Consider the following 26,461-nt stretch of genomic DNA (forward strand, 5'->3'; position numbering starts at 1 on the left):
TTAAAAGGATCGTTCTGCTCAAACATTTGTTCTCTCATACACTGCTTACTAAAAATATTTGATCGTATTATGAAAAGTAGATCAGGAAGGTGGTTTGAAAACAGTAATATCCAGATCTCAGTATGGCTTACAGAGGTATTGCAAGGGCGGATCCAGGGAGGGGGACATGGGGGCCATGGCCCCCTCCGAGAATTTAAAAAAATATAAATTTAATTATTTGCAGAAGAGTGGCATAGGATGTTTTGTCAATCAAAATGTTATAACGACTTGGACAGCCATCAAAATCGTATCAATTTCCATATTCTGTACACACAAAGGATAAAAAAGAAATGAAGCGTTACTTGGATCACAAGCACTTGGAACAAAGGAGTTGGTTGGTACTTTCGCACATTCAAAAGGGATTGTTCTGCAAGTACTGCGTTTTATTTTTCTAATGAAAAATATGGTCAGAATAAAGGGATAACAGCCCAAAGCCTTGTCACGAAACCTTTAGCATCTTTCGCCAAAATTATGGGGAAAGACGGAGCCATACACACCCATGAAAAAACATCATATCACAAGGAGTGCGTTCAGGTTGGGCTGGATTTTCTACAAAGTTATCGCAACCCGCAAAAGTCAGTCAGTAACCAGATAGACTCTCAGAGGTCTAAACAGATACAAGAAAATAGATAAAGAACGACAAATAGTAGAATCTATAGTGTTCTTTAGTTCGATAAAATATTCGTCTAAGAGGCCATCGTGATGATGACCTTCTGCTTCTGGACGAAGATGCTGGAACTAGTAATGAGGGGAACTGTTCAGGTTTAAAGTCGCATAAAAAAGATAAGAATTAAACAACACCTATCCACAGTATCTTCCCGAGCAACATAAATTAGTGGCACCAGTCAAAATCAATTATTATTAATAACATGTTGTGATGAAGAAATAATTGAACAAATAATGAATCGGGTTCAAAGTGCAAATTATTACTCTGTCATATTTAAAGAAACGACCGACGTATTCCACGTGGAACAGCTTTCTATAAATTTGAGATACATACACAATAACAACATTCGTGAAGACTTTGTCAAATTGATTGACGCTTATGAGAATATAAAAATAATTAGTGAAAATCAATAAAGGGGGGAAGAACAAGGCCTTACAGGAGAAGCATTGGGAAAAACAAGTATTAAACTTGTTGATAGAACTGCAGTTGGCTTGGATTCGAAGAAATGTGTAGGAATCGGTACTGACTTTATTAATACTTTATTAAGGATAAATTTTGAATGTCTTTATGGCACTCAAAAGTGCGTGTAAAGTGCCTTAAAACTCATCATTGTAACCCTAATTTTTAAAAATTACCCTCAGACCCCCGATACCCCTCCCCAAAAAAGTTCATGGCCCCTCCCGAAAATCGATCCTGGATCCGCCCTTGAGGTATTTGGGAATTGCTGCCATTCGCAGTTAAGAAGTTATATTCAGTTATCTTACTTAAATAATAATAAATTATTTATGTACCACATTTACTGATATTTCAGGTGATTATTACAAGGTCAATTTAAATCTAGTTTTCGAGAAACTAATGAACATGGGTATAACAACATTGTGTGAATATTGTTATTGTTTTGTTAAGAAACTGTATTACAATAGAAAAAACTTTACCAGAAATTGTTAGGAAGAAATCAGAACTCTACCCAACTTCAACACTCCGGTTAATAAAAATTATACCCCAGGCTGTGGGTGAAAAATAGGTCGATTTCAGGATATAATTCAGGAATTTTTGAAACCTATCAGGTGTTGTAAAGACGAAGCCAGGAATAACTTCTACTGAAATGTAACCAAAAATATTGTGCGCTTTTTTTTAATTGCGATTTTCATTTGTTAAATTTGCAATTTTTATTGATTTTTAATTTTGTAGCTTAGGACATTGATTTTAGAGAAAAACTTTTTAGTAGAAAGTTGTAGTAAATTAAAAAACCTACAATTTTAGCTATGGTAAGTTTAATTTCGTTAATTGGTTATTGCAAAACAGCCTGCGAAAAGTCCAAAATGGCCGTTTTTTGCAATTGCATTATTTATTGTACAAATAATTTTTTTATTTTTTAAAGCTTTAAAATGAAGATCTTTCAATTCCAAACACAAAAAAAAAATTGTAAAGCCAGATTAACGAATTTGTTGCTTAGATATTATAAATTGTTTATCACAAGAGGTCAAATGTCGAAGGCTATAACTTTTTGAAAAAAAATCGTAGAAAGTTAGTGAAACATCCAATCTCCTTCGAAAGATTTATATTTTCATATTTTGATGTAAATAAATGCGTAAAACATTTTTAAACCTCTAATTTTTGGGTTTGAAAATAAGGGGGCAAATTTCGTTATAAACATTTAGAGCTGAAGCGGCCCTGTACATCCTATGAGTTTTTAACTTACAGATTATTGTTGCTAAAGATGAAACAAAGATTTAAAAAAAAATTAAAAATTTCTACGACCAACTGAAGCCGAGATAATTTTTGGGTTTGCAAATAAGGGGGCAAATTTCGTTATAAACATTTAGAGCTGTAGCGGCCCTGTACATCCTAGGAGTTTCTAACTTACAGATTATTGTTGCTGAAGACAAAACAAAGATTTATAAAAAAATAAAAATTTTCTACAACCAACTGAAGCCGAGATAATTGTTTTTTTTTTTCTTAAGTCGTAGTGCCTTTATTTATAACAATTAAGAAATTATTTTACAGTCATTGACTAAAGAAAGACTTATATTATCTTAAAATAAAAATTATTATAAAATATAATTACATTTAATTATTAAAAATTATTTTTAAAATCGGTGCTTTTGCGAGCGGCCGAATTTTGCAAATCGCCCGGCTCGCTTCAAATCCGCGCGGTCGGAAAATTTTCACGTAACTTTTATTAAATTTTGACAGAAAACAATTTAATAATATTACCGTTATAATATACAATCTATTTACCACTGTATTTGTTTTTCTTGATAAACTTTTACATGTGAAATTTCATTTCTGAAGAAATAATATTACAAAAATGATACATATATATGAAATATATAACTATATTTTTAATTTTTTCATTGTTATATAAATATAATAATAATAATGTTACTTCTTACTATAATATACATAAAACTTTTTCTTCTTGTAGTGACTATTCTTTTTGGATTTCACATATAAAAGTTTATAAAGAAAAACGAATACAGTGGTAAATAGACTGTATATTATAATGGTAATATTATTAAATTGTTTTCTGTCATTTAATACAAGTTACGTAAAAATTTTCCGAGCGCGCGGATTTGAAGCGAGCCGGGCGAGTTGCAAAATTCGGCCGCTTGCAAAAGCACCGATTTAAAAAATCATTTTTAATAATTAAATATAATATTTTATAATAATTTTTATTTTAAGATAATATAAGTCAATGACTGTAAAATAATTTCTTAATTGTTATAAATAAAGGCACTATGATTTAAGAAAAAAAAAACAATTATCTCGGCTTCAGTTGGTTGTAGAAAATTTTATTTTTTTTATAAATCTTCGTTTCGTCTTTAGCAACAATAATCTGTAAGTTAGAAACTCATAGGATATACAGGGCCGCTTCAGCTCTAAATATTTATAATGAAATTTGCCCCCTTATTTGCAAACCCAAAAATTATCTCGGCTTCAGTTGGTCGTAGAAATTTTTTATTTTTTTATAAACCTTCGTTTCATCTTCAGCAACAATAATATGTAAGTTAAAAACTCATAGGATGTACAGGGCCGCTTCAGCTCTAAATGTTTATAACGGAATTTGCCCCCTTATTTTCAAATCCAAAAATTAGAGGTTTAAAAATGTTTTACGCATTTATTTACATCAGAATATCAAAACATAACTCTTTAGAAGGAGATTGGATGTTTCACCAACTTTCTACGATTTTTTTTCAAAAAGTTATAGCGTTCGACATTTTACCTCTTGGGATAAACAATTTATAATATCTAAGCAACAAATTCGTTAATCTGGCTTTACAATTTTTTTTATGTTTGGAATTGAAAGATCTTCATTTTAAAGCTTTAAAAAATAAAAAAAATTATTTGTACAATAAATAATGCAATTGTAAAAAACGGCCATTTTGTACCTTTCGCAGGCTGTTTTGCAATAACCAATTAACGAAATTAAACTTACCATAGCTCAAATTGTAGGTTTTTTAATTTGCTACAACTTTCTATTTAAAAGTTTTTCTCTAAAATCAATATCCTAAGCTACAAAATTAAAAATCAATAAAAATTGCAAATTTAACAAATGAAAATCGCAATTAAAAAAAAAGCGCACAATATTTTTGGTTACATTTTAGTAGAAGTTATTCCTGGCATCGTCCTTTACAACACCTGATAGGTTTCAAAAATTCCTGAATTATATCACGTTTTTTCACCCACAGCCTGGGGTATTAATTTTATTGCGGATCCAAGGGAAGTATTTATTCTCTTAGGGAATTTGTTTCTTTCTTCAGAGGTTTAAAATAAATCCACTAACCAATAAATAATACTCTGTATGGGCGCCAAGTATCCAATTATCAACCTGTGAATACCTCCAAGTATTTAAACAAGTACTCCGGTTCAAACAATCGTGAAAACTAACTAAACTCCAAGTGGCATGAAGGAAAAAATCACGGAATCAGTAGTTCTTATGCCAATTTTTTTTTAATAGAATCAATACAAGGTAACTTGTAACTTTACAGATGTGTAATAGATTTTGTGTTATATATTTTTCTGGTTCTTGTTATGTAATACACTATTAAGGGTGTAGGCGCAAAATTTCACGGTAATGTGTTTCAAATGCATTCATTTTTGTCGAATCCTGATAAAATTAATAAATATTTTTGAAAAAATTAAACGCAGAATGAAAGATTAAATTATTACCGTGGCCAGAAAGTCCTTGAAAACGTATGTAATGTTTATTTTAATAAGTTACAGGGTTGAAAAAAAAACGAGAGAATTTAGTGTGATTTTTAATTTCAAATATCTCATTCAAAAGAAAGTTTTTGGTTATTCTGAAGGAATTTCGGCCCTCAGTAATAATGTACCTTTCATTCTGCGTTTAAATTGTTCAAAAATACTTATTAATTTTCTCAGGATTCGAAAAAAATTAATGCATTTTATTTTTTTATTTTAGCTAATAATTCGACAACTAATGGCCATTGGCATGGTACAGTGGAATTTTCCAATTAGGTACCTAGTGTAATGTGTAGGTAGTGTGTGTGTTGAGTAAGTGTCTTGTTACTTTGCAAAGTCGACGTCATTGTCTTTGCAAAGAGACGCTAATTATATCCGAACGTCTGCGGTCCCTCTGATGAGTACCGATCCTACAAGGACAGAAACTATTTTCATCCATTAATTTATAATAATCGAAAAATTCTCTTCCCAGGTGAGATTCGAACTCACGACCATTCGGACCTTTCGATCCAAAGGTGCCTACTTCTGCTACCAGTGCTCTTACCACTGAGCCACAGAGGGAGGGAATGCATTTAATAAAACACATTGACGCGAAATTTTGTGCCTAAGCACTTAAAAGATTTATTACTGACGGGTCTACTCATCATCACATTTTAATAGCAAAAAAATTATTTATAAAATCCATTATGACTTTATGACTATAAAATAAATTTTTCTACAACCGTGTTACAAATGCATTTTTTAGCACTCCATAGGAGCGTTAAAAAGGCTACTTTGAAGCACTAGTCTAGTGCTTTAAAATTTTTAAGGCACTGCAGTTAAAAGTGAATTGTCAAATTGTGAAACGTCAAAATATTTATATTTCATTTATTAACATTAATATTATTAGTACAACTTGCGCAATTTGAAAAAGGTGGTTTAAAAGGTTTTTTAAAATTTAATTTAAACTGTATTATTGCATTTTTAAGACGTTTGTAGAAAAAACAAGTTTATGTAACGGTATAATATTTTCGCTAAGAATTTTTAGACATGCCCCTCGAGTGTAGACAACCAGTTCTACCTTTTACGGGTCATAGGTTTCATGGTTTCAGCAATTAACAAAAATATTGTATTTTATAAATTTATAACGTTTGTAGAAAAAATGTTGTATGATATACGTGTTAAAATAGTTATCGTGAAGTATGCTTTTTGCGAACGCACGCATTTTTTAAAGCACGAGCGACAACGGAGAGAGTGCTATAAATCGCGTAAGTTCGAAAAAAGTACTTCACGCACAGTTTCATACAATATTTTATCTACGATAAACAACTAAAAAAAGCTGTAACTCTTCGTCACTGGAATTCATTTCTATTCTACAATTTTTAGAACTTTGACATTTAAAAATTCTAACTACTTTCAAACCACAAAACTGTCAAAATTTTTGTTGTAATTCATTACTCATATTGTCATCACCATGACAACGCGAAAGTTAAGGATCGTCACCATGACAATGCGAAAGTTAAAACAGTGCGAAAAAGTAAATCCCTTTTAAAATAAATTGTTACTTCACGCACACTTTTAATCCTTCACGCACTGCTATCTATAATGACAGTTTTCACAAACTAAAAATTTATGTATAATATGACATAGAGTAGATAAAGTACATTTTTAATGCACTAATGTGCATTAAATAGTGAATTAAATAGTAAATTGCAGAAATCTCTTCGCTCATTCTGCAAACTTTCACATGCGTGTTAAAATAATTGTACTTTTAACACTTATATCATAAATAACTATTTTCTACAACCGTGTTAAAAATGCAATTTTTAGCACTCCATACGAGCGTTAAAAATGCTACTTTAAGGCACTAGTGCTTTAAAAATTTTATGGCACTGCAGTTCGTATTGACCGTATACGCTCTGAGCTTCGCTGGTGTCGCTCCTAGCGGTTACTAATTCAACTTTCACCGGTAATTTTTAAATTTATTATTTAATTGTTATCGCTTAATATTTACAACGCAAAAAATTAATTAAATTGTAATCGATTTTTTTAAGATTTTGCTAATCATTTTGACGTTCTATTGATAAAATATGAATTTCTTACTTCGGATACTTTCACAATTATCGTGTAGATGGTGCTAAGATTGATAGATTGATTTATAATTACATATTACGGAACATTAAAAAAACTTAAATTCAGTATTTAAAACGTAAGTATATTTAAGTTAAAAATATATACCACAGCTTTGACCAACTAATATTTTTTATAATTAATGTTTTTAATTTTAATTTTAAATTAATCACTTTGACATTTATGTCAAATTTTCGGTAAAGGTTTACAGACTTGTCACTACTGGCGCTCGCGAATTTGTAAATATCCCCTCTACGTACGAGCTCACAGCGTATAGGCAATTTTGATGTAATGTCAAAAAAATATAAAAATGGAATGTCAGTCAAGTTCAAGTAAAAGTTTTTGTAGATATTGTCCTGTAATTACGTTTGTAGAAAAAATATTGTATGATATGCGTGTTAAAAAGTAAATTTTTAAGGTACTCATGTGAATTGCAGAACTCGCTTCGACCATTCTGCAAACTTTCACATGCGTGCCTTAAACGTGTACTTTTAACACTTATATCATAAATAACTATTAAAGATACCTACTAAAAAATTATTGCGATTTGTTTTCCTGCATTGATTTCAAAGAATGTTAAACGTTTAAACCTTTATTATTCCTTAAAGGCAAACATTTAATGGTATATAAATGACGTTATTAAACATATTTGTAAGTCAGCGACAGTCAGTGTTTAGAATTTGATGTTACTCATGTTAAACTGGAAATAAAAATAGTTTCAAATCATTTATCCTTGTGTTTGAAGTAAGGAAATACTGGACAAATCATTTAGAGAATAAATGAGGATATATAAAAATACATTTTTTATCACTGCAGCTGATGTTATCAAGATAACCAAATCAGTACAATATATGTTTTTATTCAGATTGATAGGAACAAAAACAGTAAGGGACTTTAAACTAAAAGAAAATTTTAAATGAAGAAACACGAAGTCAAAGATCCCTCAACGATGACAATTTTGGGTGTGCATTATGGTATAAAAAAAAGGTGCAATAGATGAGTGTATTGGGGTATAAAAAGGTGAAAAACTGAATAACAATGTTGTGTTGTTCTTATGGTCTCGCAGCCATATACTGAAGCTGATTGTGAATGGAGAGAAAATAATCGTCGCGCTACATGAAGTCGCAGAATCTTCCAGTCACTATTATAAGAAGCAAGCTATCTGAAAAACTTCAGACGCCTTCGAAGATTAATTCCGTATAAAGTTTATTCCTCAAATAAAGCATTATTTGAAGAAGGAAACGTTGCCACAAAAGACTCTTCTTCTTCTTCTAATGGATGATGCTGATGCTCATCCATATAAAGACAGCCTTTAGTTTTGTCGATGGAAATTTCTTTGTTAGTTTTTTTTTTCAGTCAATGTTACATCAATTGCTCAACCAATGGATCGAGGTGTTATTGAGACAATAAAACGTCTTAACACGTCTAAACGTCTGTACGTCTCCGTAAAGGGAATTTATTATGAACTTGTTGGATGAAGTTCATCTGATGAAGTGATAAAATAGTTGCCTATATGAGTTCATCTAAATGATATGGAAAGAAAACTATCTACTCACAATCCTTTATGTTTTTTAATCTTAAATGATGTGTTTATGCTACCATTTTTAGCATAAAAATAAATAGTTTTTATTTAAAAGATGCATTTTTTACAGTGGAACCATTAATAACTACCACTAATAAGAAAGCTAGGTTGAAACGTGGACAGAGTGTCCAGGTAACCAGGTAACCCGTAAATTCCAAGCTGACTCATTTAAAAATGAAAGTGAAGACAAAGAAAATGATGTCACGGTATCAATCAAAAGAGTAACAACTAATCAGGATGCTGAGGAAGCTGCCAGTATTCTACTAGACTAGGTATTTTAAACTTGCGCAGAATACTTCATAAGATAAAAAAAGACATCGACTTTTAATACAGACCAAAGTGACTGATTTATTTTTAAAGCATAGAAATATATAACCGATTTATGTAAATGCAAGTTATTCTACATACCTACGTAGTTTTTATTTTTCTTATTTAGTGTAAAAGTTTATGAAGAAATATGTGTTTGTCCTTTTTATGTATCTTTGTATGCAATTTAAAAGTTACTTTGAACCAGGGCCGTAACTACCGTTGGGGCAACCAGGGCAGTGTCCCGGGGCCCCGCAGGGGTCCCTGTTTGATTGTCCCCTGCATAGATTTTAACGAGAAAAATAAAAATATGTATTTTAAAAGCCGATCCCAACGAAATATTTTGAAATGACACAATTTTAAAAAGACCTTACAGGGGCACCCTAGACCTCAACATAAAGTTTTAATTTTTCACTGGGGAAACTAGTCTTTTCGACTAAAATGCAATTGGAACAGAATAGGGGCCCTGAGGCCTAAGCTAAGCTAAGGCCCTCAAGACCTTAACATTAAAATTTAAATTATTACCTAGGAAATTAGTTATTTCGGCGTAATAAAACCGTTTATTTTCTTCTTTCATTGCTTGTATTTGACTTGTTTGTCTCTATAAAGCCTTTTCTTTTTGTTCATAATTTATTCTCTTCTTGTTGTGATTTCGTGAAAGGCAAATTGCCTTTTACATTGTTCGACTACACTGTAGGTTTGTAATCGCTTTTTTTTGTTTGTATTGCATGTAGGCAATATAACGTGTTTGTAATCGTGGTATACTGCCTATAGACAATATAACGCGTACAAACCTACAGTCCCTGGCCATATTATGAGACGCACTAAAAGATTTTATAAAAAAAAGTAATTATGAGGTGATACTAAATAGGTTTTTTGTATGTACCAGACACAATGTATATCTGTTATTTTGTTGTCCATTTAATTGTCTAGTTTTTATCACAAACTAATCAGCATTATTATTAACAAATATGTATTTATTGACTCTTGAAAAAAAACAAAAATAACGACAATTAAATGTGAAATATTTTGTTTTGTTGAGCCACCTTTAGCCACTATTAGAGCTTTAATTATGCGCGGCATACTATCACTGCAAACCTGTACTACGATACCTGTAGAATTAAAGCTCTAATGTGGCTAAAGGCGGCTCAACAAAATAACATTTAATTGTCGTTATTTTTGTTTTCCTTCAAAAGTCAATAAATACATATTTGTTCAATAATAATGTTGTTTTATTTGTGATAAAATATAGACAAATAAATGGACAACCAAACAACATACATTGTGTCTGGCACATACAAAAAACCTACGTAGTGTCGCCTCATAATTAACATTTTTTATAAAATCTTATAGTGCGTCTAATAATTTGGCCAGGGACTGTACATGTACATTGTCGCCGAAAATGTAATTAACATTCTATTATATTTTTTATGACAACAGAAAAGATGTTATATTGATGGTACTTTCAAAATTATTTAGCATGAAATAAGGTAATTTCAAAATTTTTTTTGTGTTGGCCAACTAAAATATGTTTTATGGAGTTAAATATCTAGCATTTTTCTGGCCCCCCTTCCGCTGGGAGGTAAACTACCCAGACTCCCCAGTAGGGGGCCCCCAGATTACGTTGGCCCCGGGGCTCCCAACATCTTACTTACGGTCCTGGTTTGAACTTGTTAGATTTACTTTTTCTGTTATCTTTGTATGGTAGGTATGTAATATGTAGGTATAATAATATGAATCATATCTAAGAAATAAATGTTCGGATTATCTGTGCATTTCAATTATCCGTGCCACGTCCGGTCCCGTAGAGTGTAGAGGCACGGATAATCGGGGTTCTACTATATTTAGAAAAAAATATTTAATACAATCTAAATATTATTTTTAAGTAATTGAAAATCATATTAGAAACCGGGAAGTGTTAATAGATGATGTAGTAATGAGTAATGATACTATTAAAACTAACGAAAGTATAGAAATAATACAAAATACTTCAACAAAGAATTGAGTTAATATTTAAATAAATATATAGTAGCAGAAAATGTAATTTGATCATAAAAAATTATACCTATAATTATTATGGAAAACAACAGTGAAATAGACAACCTTCAATTTTTTATTTCAAAAATTAATTCTGGTATTAATAATTGTTCTGGAGATATTTTCTTGTGATATCTTATAGTCCAGGGTAATAAGGTTTTCTCCATGACATTTCAACAGCCAGGGTACTGAAGCGTTTTTTCGACAGGTAATATCTACCTATAAGAACAAATTGTAACTATTTCCTGCGTAGGATCTGGCGGCCATTTTTATTTATAAACAATTTAGTGTCAAAAACGGTCTTTTTTTCCTTTTTTGTCAAATTAATGGAAAACAGTAAGACTTATGGTTTTCTTAGTACAAACATCTTCGAGAGAATGGAAAAAGCTTTAAAATGGCGAATTACAAAGTTTAATACACTCATTTATTGTTAATATAAATGCGAAAAAAGGTCGAAATTTCAAAAAAAATAATTTGACAATAACTTTTGTAAAAATAAGTGTATAGCCTTGAAATTTTTGTCGAATGAGGGTTCTTTGGTGCTTAATATGTGACAAAAATTTCAAAGCGATTCATTCAATTGTTTAAATTTTATTCATATTATAAATTAAAAATGTATACCATTTTTATTCAGTTGCAATGCGAAGGCAAAACAATCTTACTTTTCAATTAGAATACGGAGTGCAGTCCAGTCCCTTGAATCGCGATTTTCGGCTCTTATTGGAGCCTTCATCGGAAGGAACGTAGGCACTGTTCTCCATATTTTAACTGATTCGTATCGAGAGGTTTTCCCACCCATTGCAACTGAAGTGATGATAGTAGGTGGCTAGCGCCATCTGGCATTGAAAGACGAAGTAGTTTTCAATCCTAATAGTAAATTATTACTATTGAAAATATTAAAAATATTACTAAAAGATTTTTAAATTGAAAACTTATTGGTACACTTTCCTGGTGACACCTCCAAGACTTCTACAATTTGCAAGTCAAATGGACGCTGCAGTGAGGACGAGAGGGAAGGAATTCTACACTATGCAATTCACATCCCCCGTCTGCAGCTGGTAAAGTTCCAACGGAAAAATGCACCTAGTTACTCTACGGAGTAATACGACTATAAAATAAAAATGTATACCATTTTTATTCAGTTGCAATGCGAAGGCAAACCAATCTTACTTTTCAATTAGAATACGGAGTGCAGTCCAGTCCCTTGAATCGCGATTTTCGGCTCTTATTGGAGCCTTCATCGGAAGGAACGTAGGCACTGTTCTCCATATTTTAACTGATTCGTATCGAGAGGTTTTCCCACCCATTGCAACTGAAGTGATGATAGTAGGTGGCTCCAATAAGAGCCGAAAATCGCGATTCAAGGGACTGGGCTGCACTCCGTATTCTAATTGAAAAGTAAGATTGTTTTGCTTCGCATTGCAACTGAATAAAAATGGTATACATTTTTATTTTATAGTCGTATTACTCCGTAGAGTAACTAGGTGCATTTTTCCGTTGGAACTTTACCAGCTGCAGACGGGGGATGTGAATTGCATAGTGTAGAATTCCTTCCCTCTCGTCTTCACTGCAGCATCCATTTGACTTGCAAATTGTAGAAGTCTTGGAGGTGTCACCAGGAAAGTGTACCAATAAGTTTTCAATTTAAAAATCTTTTAGTAATATTTTTAATATTTTCAATAGTAATAATTTACTATTAGGATTGAAAACTACTTCGTCTTTATTCATATTGTTTATCCCAGAGAGCTTTTTTTTTGCAATAACAAAGTCAGAAAAAAATAATGTTAGAACCAATCTACGGATGTCAAATGAAATAGCATGAGCTAAACTTTCAAATTGGTTTAAAAATAGTGAATAAAAATGCATTTATTAGTAATAAATAATTATGCACAAGTATGTTTAATTTCTCCTTATAAACTTTTTATTTTTTTTATATAATAAATTAGGATATTTATTACAATTTTTCATCAATTATCATTTACATAACATTACTTGGTAGTTGTGCACCTAAAAAACGGTAAAAAAATAGATTTTTTTGAAAAAAGTTATTCAAAAAGTTTATAAGGAAAACCTGGCGATACTTTTGCATAATTATTTATTACTAATAAATGCATTTTTATTCACTTTTTTAAACCAATATGAAAATTTAGTTCACGCTCTTTCATCTGACACCTGTAGAATGGTTCGAACATTATTTTTTTCTGACATGTTATTGCAAAAAGAAGCTTTCTGGGATAAACAATTTGAATGAAATTTAAACAATTGAATGAATCGCTTTGAAATTTTTGTCACATATTAAGCACCAAAGAACCCTCAATTGACAAAAATTTCAAAGCGGTACACTTATTTTTACAATAGTTTTCCGCAATTACATTAACCAAAAATGAGTGTATTAAACTTTGTGATAAGCAGTTTTAAAGCTATTTCCATTCTATCGAAGATGTCTATACTAAAAAAAGCATAAGTCTTACTACTTACTGTTTTCCATTAATTTGAAAAAAAAAGGAAAAAAGGCCGTTTTTGACACTAAATTTTTTATAAATAAAAATGGCAGCAGATCCTACGCAGGAAATAATTACAATTTGTTCTTATAGGTATTACCTGTCGAAAAATCGCTTCAGTACCCTGGCTGTTGTAAGTGTCACGAACAGGGTATATTTTTTCCTTGTTACCCTGACCTATTATACAAGTTACTATTTTAGTTGGGAATTTAGCTTAAAATTAAATTTATTTGATGTTTCGATTTCAACTTCGGAAATCATTATCAAAATACACAACATTTATAAATTAAACAAATTTTGTTTTTGTTGCTTGGTAAAAAATTCTTCTAATTATTTAATCTTATCTGACATTTATATTGACAATTCGGACACATATTATGCATTTTCAAGTAGATTACTTTAAAATGATAGATTGCCAATATTTATGAGTTGCGTTCCTGGGACGACTTTATTGGAAGATAGTTCATTCGATTACATGAAATCAGCTTTAACTTATCATCAAAAATCATAGCAAATGATTTGTCTTTAAAAAAACAACCACATGCAATGATGACAGTAAAATTCTCATGTTACTAATCCCATAGTAAATATTTATTTAGGTGAAACATCAAGATCATTAAATACACCAGGGAAATAAGACAAAAATATACCATGTTTGGGACACTTGAGCAGCCAGGTTGCAAATGAGTTTTTTTGGGTACTATATACCTAATACATTATAAATACAAAAAATGCCCGTCACAGTTTGGACGAGAAATTTAGTTATTAACAAATAAGGGTCAAAATGGGAGTTTTTTCGTTTAAATCGCTACAGGTAAAAATAGGGTGTTTAAATATCTTATTTATAATATTTTTCTTTTAGTAGATGAGCCAAGGTTTAAAATAGCGCTTTTTGAATTTTGGTACGATCATTAATTTGTTGCTTCGGATATTGCAAAATAAAACTAAAATTTCGAAAATAAAAAATTTGCTATAACTTTTGCGAAAATGAATTTAAGACTTTCATATTGCATGAAAAGTTGATCAAACAATCCACACAATGCACAAAAAATTTTAAGACGATTCGTCAATTAGTTTAAATTTTATTCAATTTGTTTATCGCAAAGAGATTTATCTTTTTTTAGAATAGAATAGAATAGAATAGAAATATGCTTTATTGTCACTGAAAATTATACAATTTTATGGACAAAGCTTAACATAGAGTCACGAAAAAGATATGCATAACAATAACAAATACAATTTTATAAAATTAGATAAATCGTCAATAAAAAAAAATAAACAAGTTAAAAAAGTGAAGTAAAAAACAAAAACCAATATATTGCAAAATTACTATAAATTGCAAAATTGAACATATAACATAATATAATAAAACACAAACAAAGGAACTAATAAGTTTAAGCTGCTGTATGTGACACCCAAATATAGATAAATACACTTAGTTACTTGTACATTACTGTGATTACTTAGTTAGTCATTAAGAAACTCTTCTACTGAATAATATTTATGGTCTTTTAGATAAATGAGCTTTTGTCATTTTACGGAACTTGAGAAAGGATGTTGCAGATTTGAGTTGTAAAGGGAGATGGTTGTATAGTTTTTTTTGCGGAATATAGTATAGATTTCTTTACTAACTCAGAAGACGGGATCGGTAAATAGACATCCAAAGTTGAATTTCTGGTGGAGTAGTCATGATGAGGCCTTGCTGGAAAGACATGCATGTGTTTACGAATTAAGCAAACAGTTTCTAAAATATACAAAGATGGAAGGGTTAAAATTTCGTGATCTTTAAAGTAACTTCTGCAATGGGTTGTTCTTCTGAGGCCAAACAGATATCTTATTGCTCTTTTTTGTAATTTGAAAATAACATCAAATTGGGCAGCTGTACTAGACCCCCAAAAAGGAAGACCATATCGAAGATGAGACTCGAATAAAGAAAAATATGTTATTTTAGAAGATGCTAAATTGAGTTCCTTCGAAACAAATCTTATGGCATAGCAGGCTGAGGCGAGTTTCTTACTTAACAAATCGATATGAAGGGACCATTTGAGGTTGCTGTCTAAAAGAATACCAAGAAATTTTACAGAATCAACGGTAGAGATCTGGCTGCTATTCACAAGCAGGGGTTGAAGAGCACCTTTATATGATAATGCTACCGTTTTATCCACGTTAAAGGAGAGTAAATTAGAGTCAGACCAGGTTTTTATCGTAAGAAGATCAGAAGTTATAGTTGCATGAAGAGTTGCAATAGTTGAGTTGCTCCAAGTGATACTGGTATCATCAGCAAAAAGAAAAATTTTTCCATCGATTTTTAAATTAGTGATGTCATTTATAAAGATAAGGAAAAGTAGAGGACCCAATACTGAACCTTGTGGTACTCCACATACAATGTTTTTGAGACTAGGGTCAGTATCATTTGATCTAACCAGTTGTTTCCTATTATCTAAGTAAGATTTGAACCAATTTAAAGAAATACCTCGAATTCCATAGAAATTAAGTTTTTTAATCAAAATGTTGTGATTTACACAATCAAAAGCTTTGGAATAGTCACAGAAAACAGTGGCAGTATAAAGATTATTGTTTAGTGCTTGGTAAACCTCGTGAAGTACAGAAAACATGGCATCAGTTGTACATTTATTAGTTAAGAAGCCGAACTGATTTTGTGATAAAATATTGTTATCAAAGAGAAAGGACATAAGTCGGGTTTTTATGAGCCTCTCAATAATTTTGGAGAGTACCGGTAGTAGGGCAATAGGTCTATAGTTGCAGGCATTAGATTTTTCGCCACCTTTATCTTATGAAGAGGAATAATAATGGCTGTCTTTAGGCACTCTGGAAATTTACCGTTTTCAAAGGAATCATTAATTAGTGACACGAGGAGTTCTAACACATTATCTGTGAGATTTGAGAAGATTTTTATGGATAGTCCATCAGTACTACAAGATGATTTGCTTTTGATACTATTGATCGTTTGGATCAATTCAGATTTATAGATTGGTCTTATAAAGAATGAATTCGAGACAATTTCTGAATTAGGGAGATAGGAAATGGGATCTTGTTGAGACTGAATGGTTGATGTTATATTTTTACTCACGTTAACGAAGTATTCGTTTAGATTTTCAGGGTTTGGAAGGGCAAATGTTTGAGCTGCGTGGGTTTTATTTCGAAGATCGTTTATTATGGACTAAGTTTCTTTTGCAACAGTTTTGGAGCTTCCCAGACGATTTTGATAGTAGGCTTTTTTAGCTGATTTGATGAGTTTTAGGTATGTGACTCTGTAATTGGTGATATATTGAGTGACAGAGACGTTGGTAGTAAATTTCTTGATATAAAGTAGTGAACACATATTTTTTGCTGATATGCGGATACCTTTGGTAGTCCAGGGTTTGCGACGTTTTGGCTTAATCGTAATTAAAGGAAATGCCTTATTGAAGATACAGACAAGCTTCTCCAAAAAAATCGGGTTTTCGAGGAGGGTTTGCTGAAGATGTTAAATTTCGTATATACTGCTTCATGATCCGATAGTTCCGCATTAATAACTGTAGAGCAGACATCAATGGGTGAGAAATCGGAGACAATATAATCAATTATGGTAGATGTAGTTTTTGTAATCCTTGTCCTTTTCGCAATGTTATTGTTCAGAAAATAATAATGATATAGCAATTCTGTGAAAACAATATGAACGAACGATAGTCATATTTTCAACGCATTTAAAAAAAAATTATTAAAAAGTAATTTTTATCACTCAGAAAATATTTTACTAAATTAGAGTCATTTTTGGCTTATAAACAATTTGAATAACTTTGTTAATATTGACTGTAGGCTAAAACTACACTGGGATTTGAAAAACTGGTATTTTTATACGAATTTAAAAAAAAACTTTTCGCCTAGGTTAATTACGGTCAAAGTTAGCCACTTTTTTTATTTAATTGACAGCTACTTTGTTTATAACAATTAAGCAACCTAACTTGAGCTATTTTGAAGTTGAAGATATGTTTATTTGTAAAAGTTTGAGTAAACTTTGAACCTCAACAGAGTGGTTAATAAAATTTTAAAACTGGCGTCCAAACGAAATTAATTCGTGGTCGGTGGAGGGGAATTAATAAAATCCGTGCACTCAAAAAATGAAATTGAGTCTGCAAACATATGCTACGATTAATATCGCCGGAGCTTGTTGATGGATTTTGATCATAATTTTTTAAATTTTTATGTACTCGTAGTCTTATAGAGTATGTTATGTACACACATCCCCACCTAACATTACAAAATGTTAGGGGGAACTCCCCTTATCACTCAGGGATATGAAAAATAGATTATTACGACCGATTCTAATACCTACCGAATATACATATATAATTTCATAAAAATCGGTCAAGCGGTCTCGGAGGAGTATGGAAACTAACACTGTGACATGAGAATTTTATATTACTACTATTAACAAATAGGGGTTGGTGATAAAAGAGTGAAAATTAAGGGTTGAACGTATTTTTTAATTCTACATCATATAAAATTAAGGTAAATAATTTTGTCCAAAAAAATAAAAAAAAATGTCAGGGGGGCAGCTCCCCGTATAACTTATGGGTATAAAAAATAGGTTAAAACCTCTTCTCCGTCCTATAGGATATACGTGTAAAATTTCATAAAAATGGTCCAAGCCGTTTCGGAGTAGTATGGTAACTAATACTGTTACAGGAGAATTTGATGTATATAGAAGTAACTGCGAATTAAATAATAAAAGTGGCTAACTTTGAGCCTAATTAATCTAGGCAAAAAGTTTTTTCTGAAAATTCGTGTAAAAATACCAGCTTTTGAAATCCTAAAGTAGATTTACTCTCTAGTCAATATTAACAAAGCTATTCAAATTATTTATAAGCCAAAAATGACTCTATCTAAACTTTTTTCGGAGTGATAAAAACGACTTTTTAACGATTTTTTTTGAACACTTTGAAACTATAACTATTCTTCTTGCATGTGGTTTCCACAGAATTGCTATGTGATTATTATTTTCTGAACAATAACATTGCGAAAAAAAAAGCTCTTTGCGATAAACAAATTGAATAAAATTTAAACTATTTGACGAATCGTCTTAAAATTTTTTGTGCATTATATGGAATGTTTGACTCTACTTTTCGTGCAATATGAAAGTCTTAAGGCCATTTTTGCAAAAGTTATAGCATATTTTTTATTTTTGAAATTTTAGGCTTATATTGCAATTTCCGAAGCAAAAAATGATCGGACCAAAAATCAAAAAGTGCCATTTTAAACATTGGCTGATCTACTAAAATACGAATACTCTAAATCAGCGGTTTTCAAACTTTTTGAATCATGTACCACCTACAGTTCTTTTTAAAATTTTTGGTACCACCTATATTTTTAGATTGTATTAGCAAGACTCACTATGTACTACTATATTGATTTTTGTGTGTTTTGTGTACCACCGCAAATGATGATATGTACCACCAGTGGTACATGTGCCACAGATTGAAAAACGCTGCTCTAAATAATATATATAAATATCCTATTTGTACCTGTGGAGATTTAAACGAAAAAAACTGCCATTTTGACCCTTATTTGTTAATAACTAAGTTTCTCGTCCGAACTGTGACGGGCATTTTTGTATTTATAATATATTAGGTATGTAGTACCCTAAAAATCCATTTGCAACCTGGCTGCTGAAGTGTCCCGACAAAAACCTTATTTCTCTGGACTAAAACGTTATGTGAGCTCCACACTCTCGCCGAAGTCGATCGAGGTTCAACAAGTACGAGAGTGTAGACGGCCACCTTGTGCAACTTTGCCTCGCTTCGTTCTACTTCCGTTCTCTGTCGGTCTGGCGCGTCCGAGTCAAAGGGATCTTTGTCGGTATCGCACCGCTTGAATGTATTCCTCGCGAAGTAGAACGAGTGTGTAGAGAGGTACTTCGGTCAACTTTGGCGAAGTAACTTCGCCGAGAGTGTGGAGCCCGCTTTGACTAACTGAACATCAATCTTAACGTTATAATAAATGACAGGCATGGGCCAATGAACATAGATTTCAGTGCAAAGACTCAAGTAAAGCCCTGAAAGAATCAAAGACTAAAAAGAGAAAAATCAAAGAAGTGACTCTTTAATTATGTTAAATGAAACTGATTGTGTTCCAAATTTCTCTTCATATAGTTACACATATTAAAAGAGGAAATCAATAGAAAGAAAATACCATGATTAGTAAGTCAACTGCATCTCGAGGATACCTACGTCATTTATTTTTTAAAATAACATACATATAAAATCAGATTTTGGTGTTAATTTTGAGAGTAAACTAATTGTAAGACCAAATACTTACCTATACCTAGGTATGTGGAGATAGTATCGTGATTTACTGTGGGATCACTAACACGAGAATTTTACTGTCATATTGAATGTAGGTGTCTTTTAAAAACAAATCACTACACTGATTTTCCTGACGGATATTTTTAATTTAAAGTTAATTTCATGTAATCGAATGAACCATCATCCAATGAAGTAGTCCCAGGAACGCAATTCATAAATATTGGCTATATTGTTTTAAACGTGCATCTACTTTAAAATATATAATATCTATATGTCCGAATTATCAATATGAATAAGTCAAATAAAATTAAATTAGGTATTAGAAGAATTTTTACCAAGCAAAAAAAACAAATTTTGAGTATTTTATTAATGTTTTGTATTTTATATTACAATTTCCTACGTAGAAATCGAAACGTCAAATTAACTTAATTTCAAACTAAAATTGTGGCTTATTCCCAACTAAAATAGGAAATTAATTGTAGGGTCGGTAGACTAAAGCACGTAAGTTAAAAGCTATAGATTTTCAGAAATCGAATAAAACTGTATAAAAAAATAAATCAATATTTCTTAAAAACATTTGTTGCCTTTTATGAGAGTGTGTATAACATATTTACTAGTAGCTAAGTATGACAGTATAAAAAAGTATGGAAAATTGTTTTTCCTGACTTATGTTAAAAAGTACACAAGCATATATGACTTATGTCTAACAGCATAACTAGGTATTTTAGTTTGTTACAACACAATATTTTCTTCTATCAATCCATATTAGCTACATTTTCCTTACTAGACAAATCTATATAAAATTTATGGAAACAATTAATTTGGTATTAATGTTAGTAGAGAAACTAAGTCATATGTTTTTCTTTTTATATAGGTAAAGGCAATAGTGATACAACTGGAATGTTACTAGGTATAAAGGATGGGTACAGCCCAAAATATCAACTGTCATCAATACGCCTAACTTCAGGCTCAACTTTGATATAGGCACCAAGTTGGATAAGACCTATCATATTCACAGCAACTCGGATACATAATATTAAGAAAAATAAATATTTAGAATATTATAGAAATTGAATCAATGATGTATAAAAGTGTCGGTCTTGACGGTCCAGTTAGCTGGGGCTCAGTCGATCGACAAGTTTAGTGGATTTGCGATTTGCGGTCGCTGGTTCGAGCCTCAGCTAGGTCATGAAATTTATAAAAGGCCAACGCCGTAGTATAAAACTCAATAGAGTCTACGGCTTGGTCTGGAATAAACTGGCGTCTGATCGGCCTATGGAGGAGCGGTACGGGAAGGGATAAGGGCTTCCGGCTTGGTGATACTCCTCCATAGATCCCTACCGAAGGGCGTTGACGCCTAAGAACGGTGTATACATACATGTATAAAAGTTGCGCGTGTGTGAAATTCTGATTCCATGTGTAAGGTGCATTTGTAGGATACCATTCCAAATTCCGTATCATAGTGAAGCCACATTTTGTCCAACCATTTAAACTGCTTTCCATCTACATCTTTATTTCTTAATATTAAAGTCAAAAGTCCAAAAAGTCAGTATTTCCACAACTTAAAATTTGTTACTGCTGGCCTAATAAGTTGACTCCAGTCATGAGGATAATATATTTGGATTTCTGTTTTCTTTTTCTTCTTTTCTATTATCCCATGAACTGTACAATTTCTAAATGGCTATGTCCAGGAACCATAAATTGATGGTCGATTCTTTCTAACTGTAAGTTATGTACAGCCCACGTAAACATAGAACCCACGTGAGAATTTCTATTCTGACTTCCACAGGTATCAGAGTAAAATATTACACTTCTTGTGTTATTAGTTAGGTTTGTTTGAAGATGTTTAAAGAGACAACATGCAATCAGATTCGCTCCTCTAGCAAAAGTAGATTCATACCACACATATCATACAGCTTTTCCAGTCTTATTGTCATGTATGGTCAAATTGAACGTCCACAACTGACGTTTATAAAAAGCTACATAAGAAGTCAATGATGGAGTCGGTAAACACTGTTGTAAATCACATGTATACACTTGTACGGTACTATCATTTTGATACATCTGTGTGTCGTTTTTTTTTAGATTCGTAAGCTTGATCTGCTGTCAATTTATGATTATCATGTTGCGAAGTTACTTCAGTTTTGGTTTGCTCATCTTGACAAAGTTGAGTTTGTATTTTAAACTTATCTAGACTTAGGCAAATATGCAAATTGCATAATTTGCATATTATGCATAAAAGATGCAAAAATATTCAATTTAGCATATTTTTATATAAATGTGCATAAAGTGCATATAATTTGAAATTTTGGTTGTATATATATTTTTATATCAATGTAATACATAGCTTGGAAATCTCAATGTTTAATTTTGTTTTATAATCTCTTGGTATTCAAATTTTTGGTAACGGAACTAATAAAAGATAGCGGCTTATACATAATTTTGTCACGTTTTGTCCTTGATACAAGGGTTCCAAAATCGGCCAGTTTATTTAGGTAAAAATTTTTAGTTTGACGGTCCTTTTCACTTTTGTTGTAAAATAAGCCGTGAACACCTGTGTTCAGTATCATTCATAAAATCAAACTAGTTTCGTTCAGAAAACTATTACCCAATTGGATTCCTCCAAATTATCATTGTTAGACAGTACATTTTTAATAAAAGAATTTGAATTATTGTGTCAAAAGGTTAAAAGTAATATATAGGGTGTCTCAAAAGTAGTGGAACGGTCGAATATTTCGCGAACTAAACATCGGATCGAAAAACTGAAAAATACGTGTTCATTTTCAAAAATCTATCCAATGACTTCAAACACCAACCCCCACTACACCCCCTGGAGGTGGGGTGGGGGGTAACTTTAAAATCTCAAATGGAAACCCCTAGTTTTTCTTGCAGATTTGGATTCGTTACGTAAAAGTAAGCAACTTTTATTCAAGACATTTTTTCGAACTGTGGATAGATGGCGGTATAATTGGGAAAAACGATTTATCCTGATAGCATAGGTAAATTATAGAAACGGTCTAATATCTCGAGAAATACACTTCCAAATGAGAAACCAAAAAACAGGTTTTTAATATTTTTCGAAAACCTATCGATAAACACAAAAAATGACCCTCCAACCCACCCCCTGGAGACGGGGTGGGGAGTAAATTTAAAATCTTAAATAGCAACCCCCACTTTCTATTCCAGATTCGAATTCGTCATGAAAAATTAAGCAACATTTATTCGAAATATTTTTTAAAATTGTTGATAGATGGCGCTAATAAATCGTATTTTTCCAATTAAAGCGCCATCTATCAACAATTCTAAAAAATGTTTCAAATAAATGTTGCTTAATTTTTCATGACGAATCCGAATCTGTAATAAAAAGTGGGGGTTGCTATTTAAGATTTTAAAGTTACCCCCCACCCCACCTCCAGAGGGTGGGTTGGAGGGTCATGTTTAGTGTTATTCGATAGGTTCTCGAAAGGTATTAAAAACTTTTTTTTTGGTTTCTCATTTGGAAGTGTATTTCTCGAGATATTAGACCGTTTCTATAATTTACCTATGGTATCAGCATAAATGGTTTTTCTCAATTATAGCGCCATCTATCCACAGTTCGAAAAAATGTCTTAAATAAAAGTTGCTTACTTTTCCGTAACGAATCCAAATCTGCAAGAAAAACTAGGGGTTTCCATTTGATATTTTAAAGTTACCCTCCACCCCACCTCCAGGGGGTGTAGTGGGGATTGATGTTTGATGTCATTGGATAGATTTTTGAAAATGATTGAACACATATTTTTCAATTTTTCGATCCGATGTTTAGTTCGCGAAATATTCGACCGTTCCCCTACTTTTGGGACACCCTGTATATTGGAAAGAAACCATTTTCCAACAACCATGGAAAAAAACAGTGGTTACCAGGTTCTTTCTGAAGTGGTTCAAGTAGTAGCTTGGAAATTTTCCGAACCACTTAATTTAGAGCCAACTATTATGGTGAATTTGAAAAATGTCCCAGTTACATCAGTTGATGTCGAAAGAAGTTTTTCTATGTATTCAGATAGAAGCCATATGTTTCTGTTAGAAAAAAAAACAGCATTTGATCATTTTGTTGTTACCACAATTCAAAATAATACATTTATTTGTTTAAATACTTAAATATTTAATTACATAAGCTTAGTTTATAAAATACATACACCTGTTAATTAATACAACATGTGAAGATATTTTAAATGTTTTTGTAAATAAAAAAATGTAAATATATTTTTATTACATGCATATTTTCTATATAAACTTGCATTTTATTGGCTTAAATACTGCATATTTATGCGCATATTTCATACCTTTTTATTTGCATATTTGCCTAAGTCTACGTTATCACAATGTAGCATGTATCAACGTGGGGTTTTTGAAACACTATCCTAATTTCTTGGCTGTAAGTTTTTATTGAAGGGGGTTTGATAGACAAATAGTTGATATATTTTGGTAATTGTTAGAAGGGAAGGCAAATACTTCTTTGATGTACTCTTTTTGGTGTAGTGACTTTCTTACGACGGAAGAGACAAAATATGGTTTTTTATTTCCTTCCTTTTGTCATTGGATATTTTATTTTTAGGTGCAGTAAGTTGTTCCACGCATATCATTAAATTTTTGTACCACCTACTGAATACTGTTTCTTCATTGCCACCCTCTACAAATAGCTTAACGTAGTCCATCTATTACAACAAAATATGTATACGTCTTCATATGAAATTTCTGTTTTTGAGGGTCTATTTCGCGTTGTCTTTGAAAAGCTTTTTCTTCAATCTCTATTAATGATGGCATGTAAGCAGACCATTTTTTATATGTACCCATTAGCCAATATTCATTGAATATCGCTTCTCTCTTAGCCATGTTTTAAGTAGGTACCTAAAGTTAAATATCTCTATATTCTTAAACAAGTAAGCCCATAACGTCAAGTACTTGAGGTACCTAACAACTTAAGTCATACTTATAAATCAGCAAAACTGAGTATATCAGTTGTACTTTTTCACATGTCAACTTATATTCTTTATAACGTCTATAGATTTATAGGAATTGAAAGGTTGAAAAAGTACGCTACTTAAAATCAATGTGAAATAAACGTGTATGACTTATGTGCTTGAGTCAGTCGGTGGAGAAAAAATATATGAACATGTGCATGTACAAAAAGAAAAATCGGTTTTTTGGACTTATGTGCTTTAGTCTGCCGGCCCTAGCATTAGTAAGTCAACTGCATCTCGAGGATACCTACGTCATTTATTTTTTAAAATAACATACATATAAAATCAGACTTCGGTGTTAATTTTGAGAGTAAACTAATTGTAAGACCAAATACTTACCTATACCTAGGTATGTGGGGATAGTATCGTGATTTACTGTGGGATCACTAACACGAGAATTTTACTGTCATATTGAATGTAGGTGTCTTTTAAAAACAAATCACTACACTGATTTTCCTGACGGATATTTTTAATTTAAAGTTGATTTCATGTAATCGAATGAACCAGCATTTAATAAAATCGTCCCAGGAACGCAATTCATAAATATTGGCTATATTGTTTTAAACTTTTAAACGCGCATCTACTTTAAAATATATAATATCTATTTGTCCGAATTTTCAATATGAATAAGTCAAATAAAATTAAATTAGGTATTAGAAGAATTTTTACCAAGCAAAAAAAACAAATTTACGTGTTTTATTAATGTTTTGTATTTTATATTACAATTTCCTAAGTAGAAATCGAAACGTCAAATTAACTTAATTTCAAACTAAAATTGTGGCTTATTCCCAACTAAAATAGGAAATTAATTCTATTGCTAAATACGTGTGTAAAACACGTTAAAAATTCTTAATACAAATAACCCTTGCATAAACTCTGCCCTTGCAATTATCCCTTCGCTACAACTCTGACGCCCCCTGACGAAAATCAGCTGTTGAGACAAACACACCCTCAATTATATAGGTACCTACTATTTTTTGCATAACAAAATCCTTTGCCTGACTAATGAATTTATTCATTATTAAAATAAAACGGATTAAACTCACCTTTAATTCTCTATTATTTTGTAGATAAAAAACAACAACAAACATCCAAGCCGCGGATAAAACGACGAGCACTTTGACATTTCGGCGCATTTCAAAATTTTTCAGTTTCCGTTCACTACACACCAACTGAAACCAAGTTTTCATTGAAAAATCTAGAAAGCATTGAAATTAAGGAATGAGTGAGGTCGAAATAGCCTCGAGTCGGCCGAGTTACATTTGCCACGGCTTGCTCCGCATTACTGATCCGACATCCGACTAAAAAATGAGTCAACTGCTAGTAGCTCGATTCAAGAAAATCGCGATTGGGGATTCCGGCATGGGCGTAACGGATTGGTGTAGGTTAGGGATACACTTTCATATCAGTTTGGTTTACAGTAGATAATAATACTATGCGGGATTTGGTTTATTTAATATATGAACTTTTTAATTATATCGTAAAAATATTTAGTATATTACAATCAGGAGATTTGTATGCAGTTATAATATTTATTTTGTTATCAGTTTTATTGCAGGTGAATTTTTGCAAAAAAAATAATAATAATTTACAGATCTGTGCCAAGTATTTTTAATGATTTTAATTCCAATCGTGTAGTAAGATTTTTCATCAAGTTTTTAATTCTGTTCAATCAGATTATTATTATAATACTGGGAATAATCTACCTACAT

General features: G+C 31.5%; 1 protein-coding gene across 1 annotated transcript in view; it reads right to left on the minus strand.

Annotated features, from left to right (window-relative positions):
* LOC126881242 (uncharacterized) overlaps positions 1-26,036 on the minus strand; it is a 65,760-nt gene extending 39,724 nt beyond the window's left edge. Inside the window, exon 1 of the mRNA XM_050645394.1 lies at positions 25,796-26,036. Coding sequence (XP_050501351.1) covers positions 25,796-25,939 — 144 coding nt within the window. The 5' untranslated portion in view covers positions 25,940-26,036. The remainder of the gene's footprint in view (positions 1-25,795) is intronic.
* Positions 26,037-26,461: the final 425 nt, after the last annotated feature.

Source organism: Diabrotica virgifera, chromosome 3 (genome assembly GCF_917563875.1).
Source record: "Diabrotica virgifera virgifera chromosome 3, PGI_DIABVI_V3a".
Lineage (NCBI taxonomy): Eukaryota > Metazoa > Arthropoda > Insecta > Coleoptera > Chrysomelidae > Diabrotica > Diabrotica virgifera.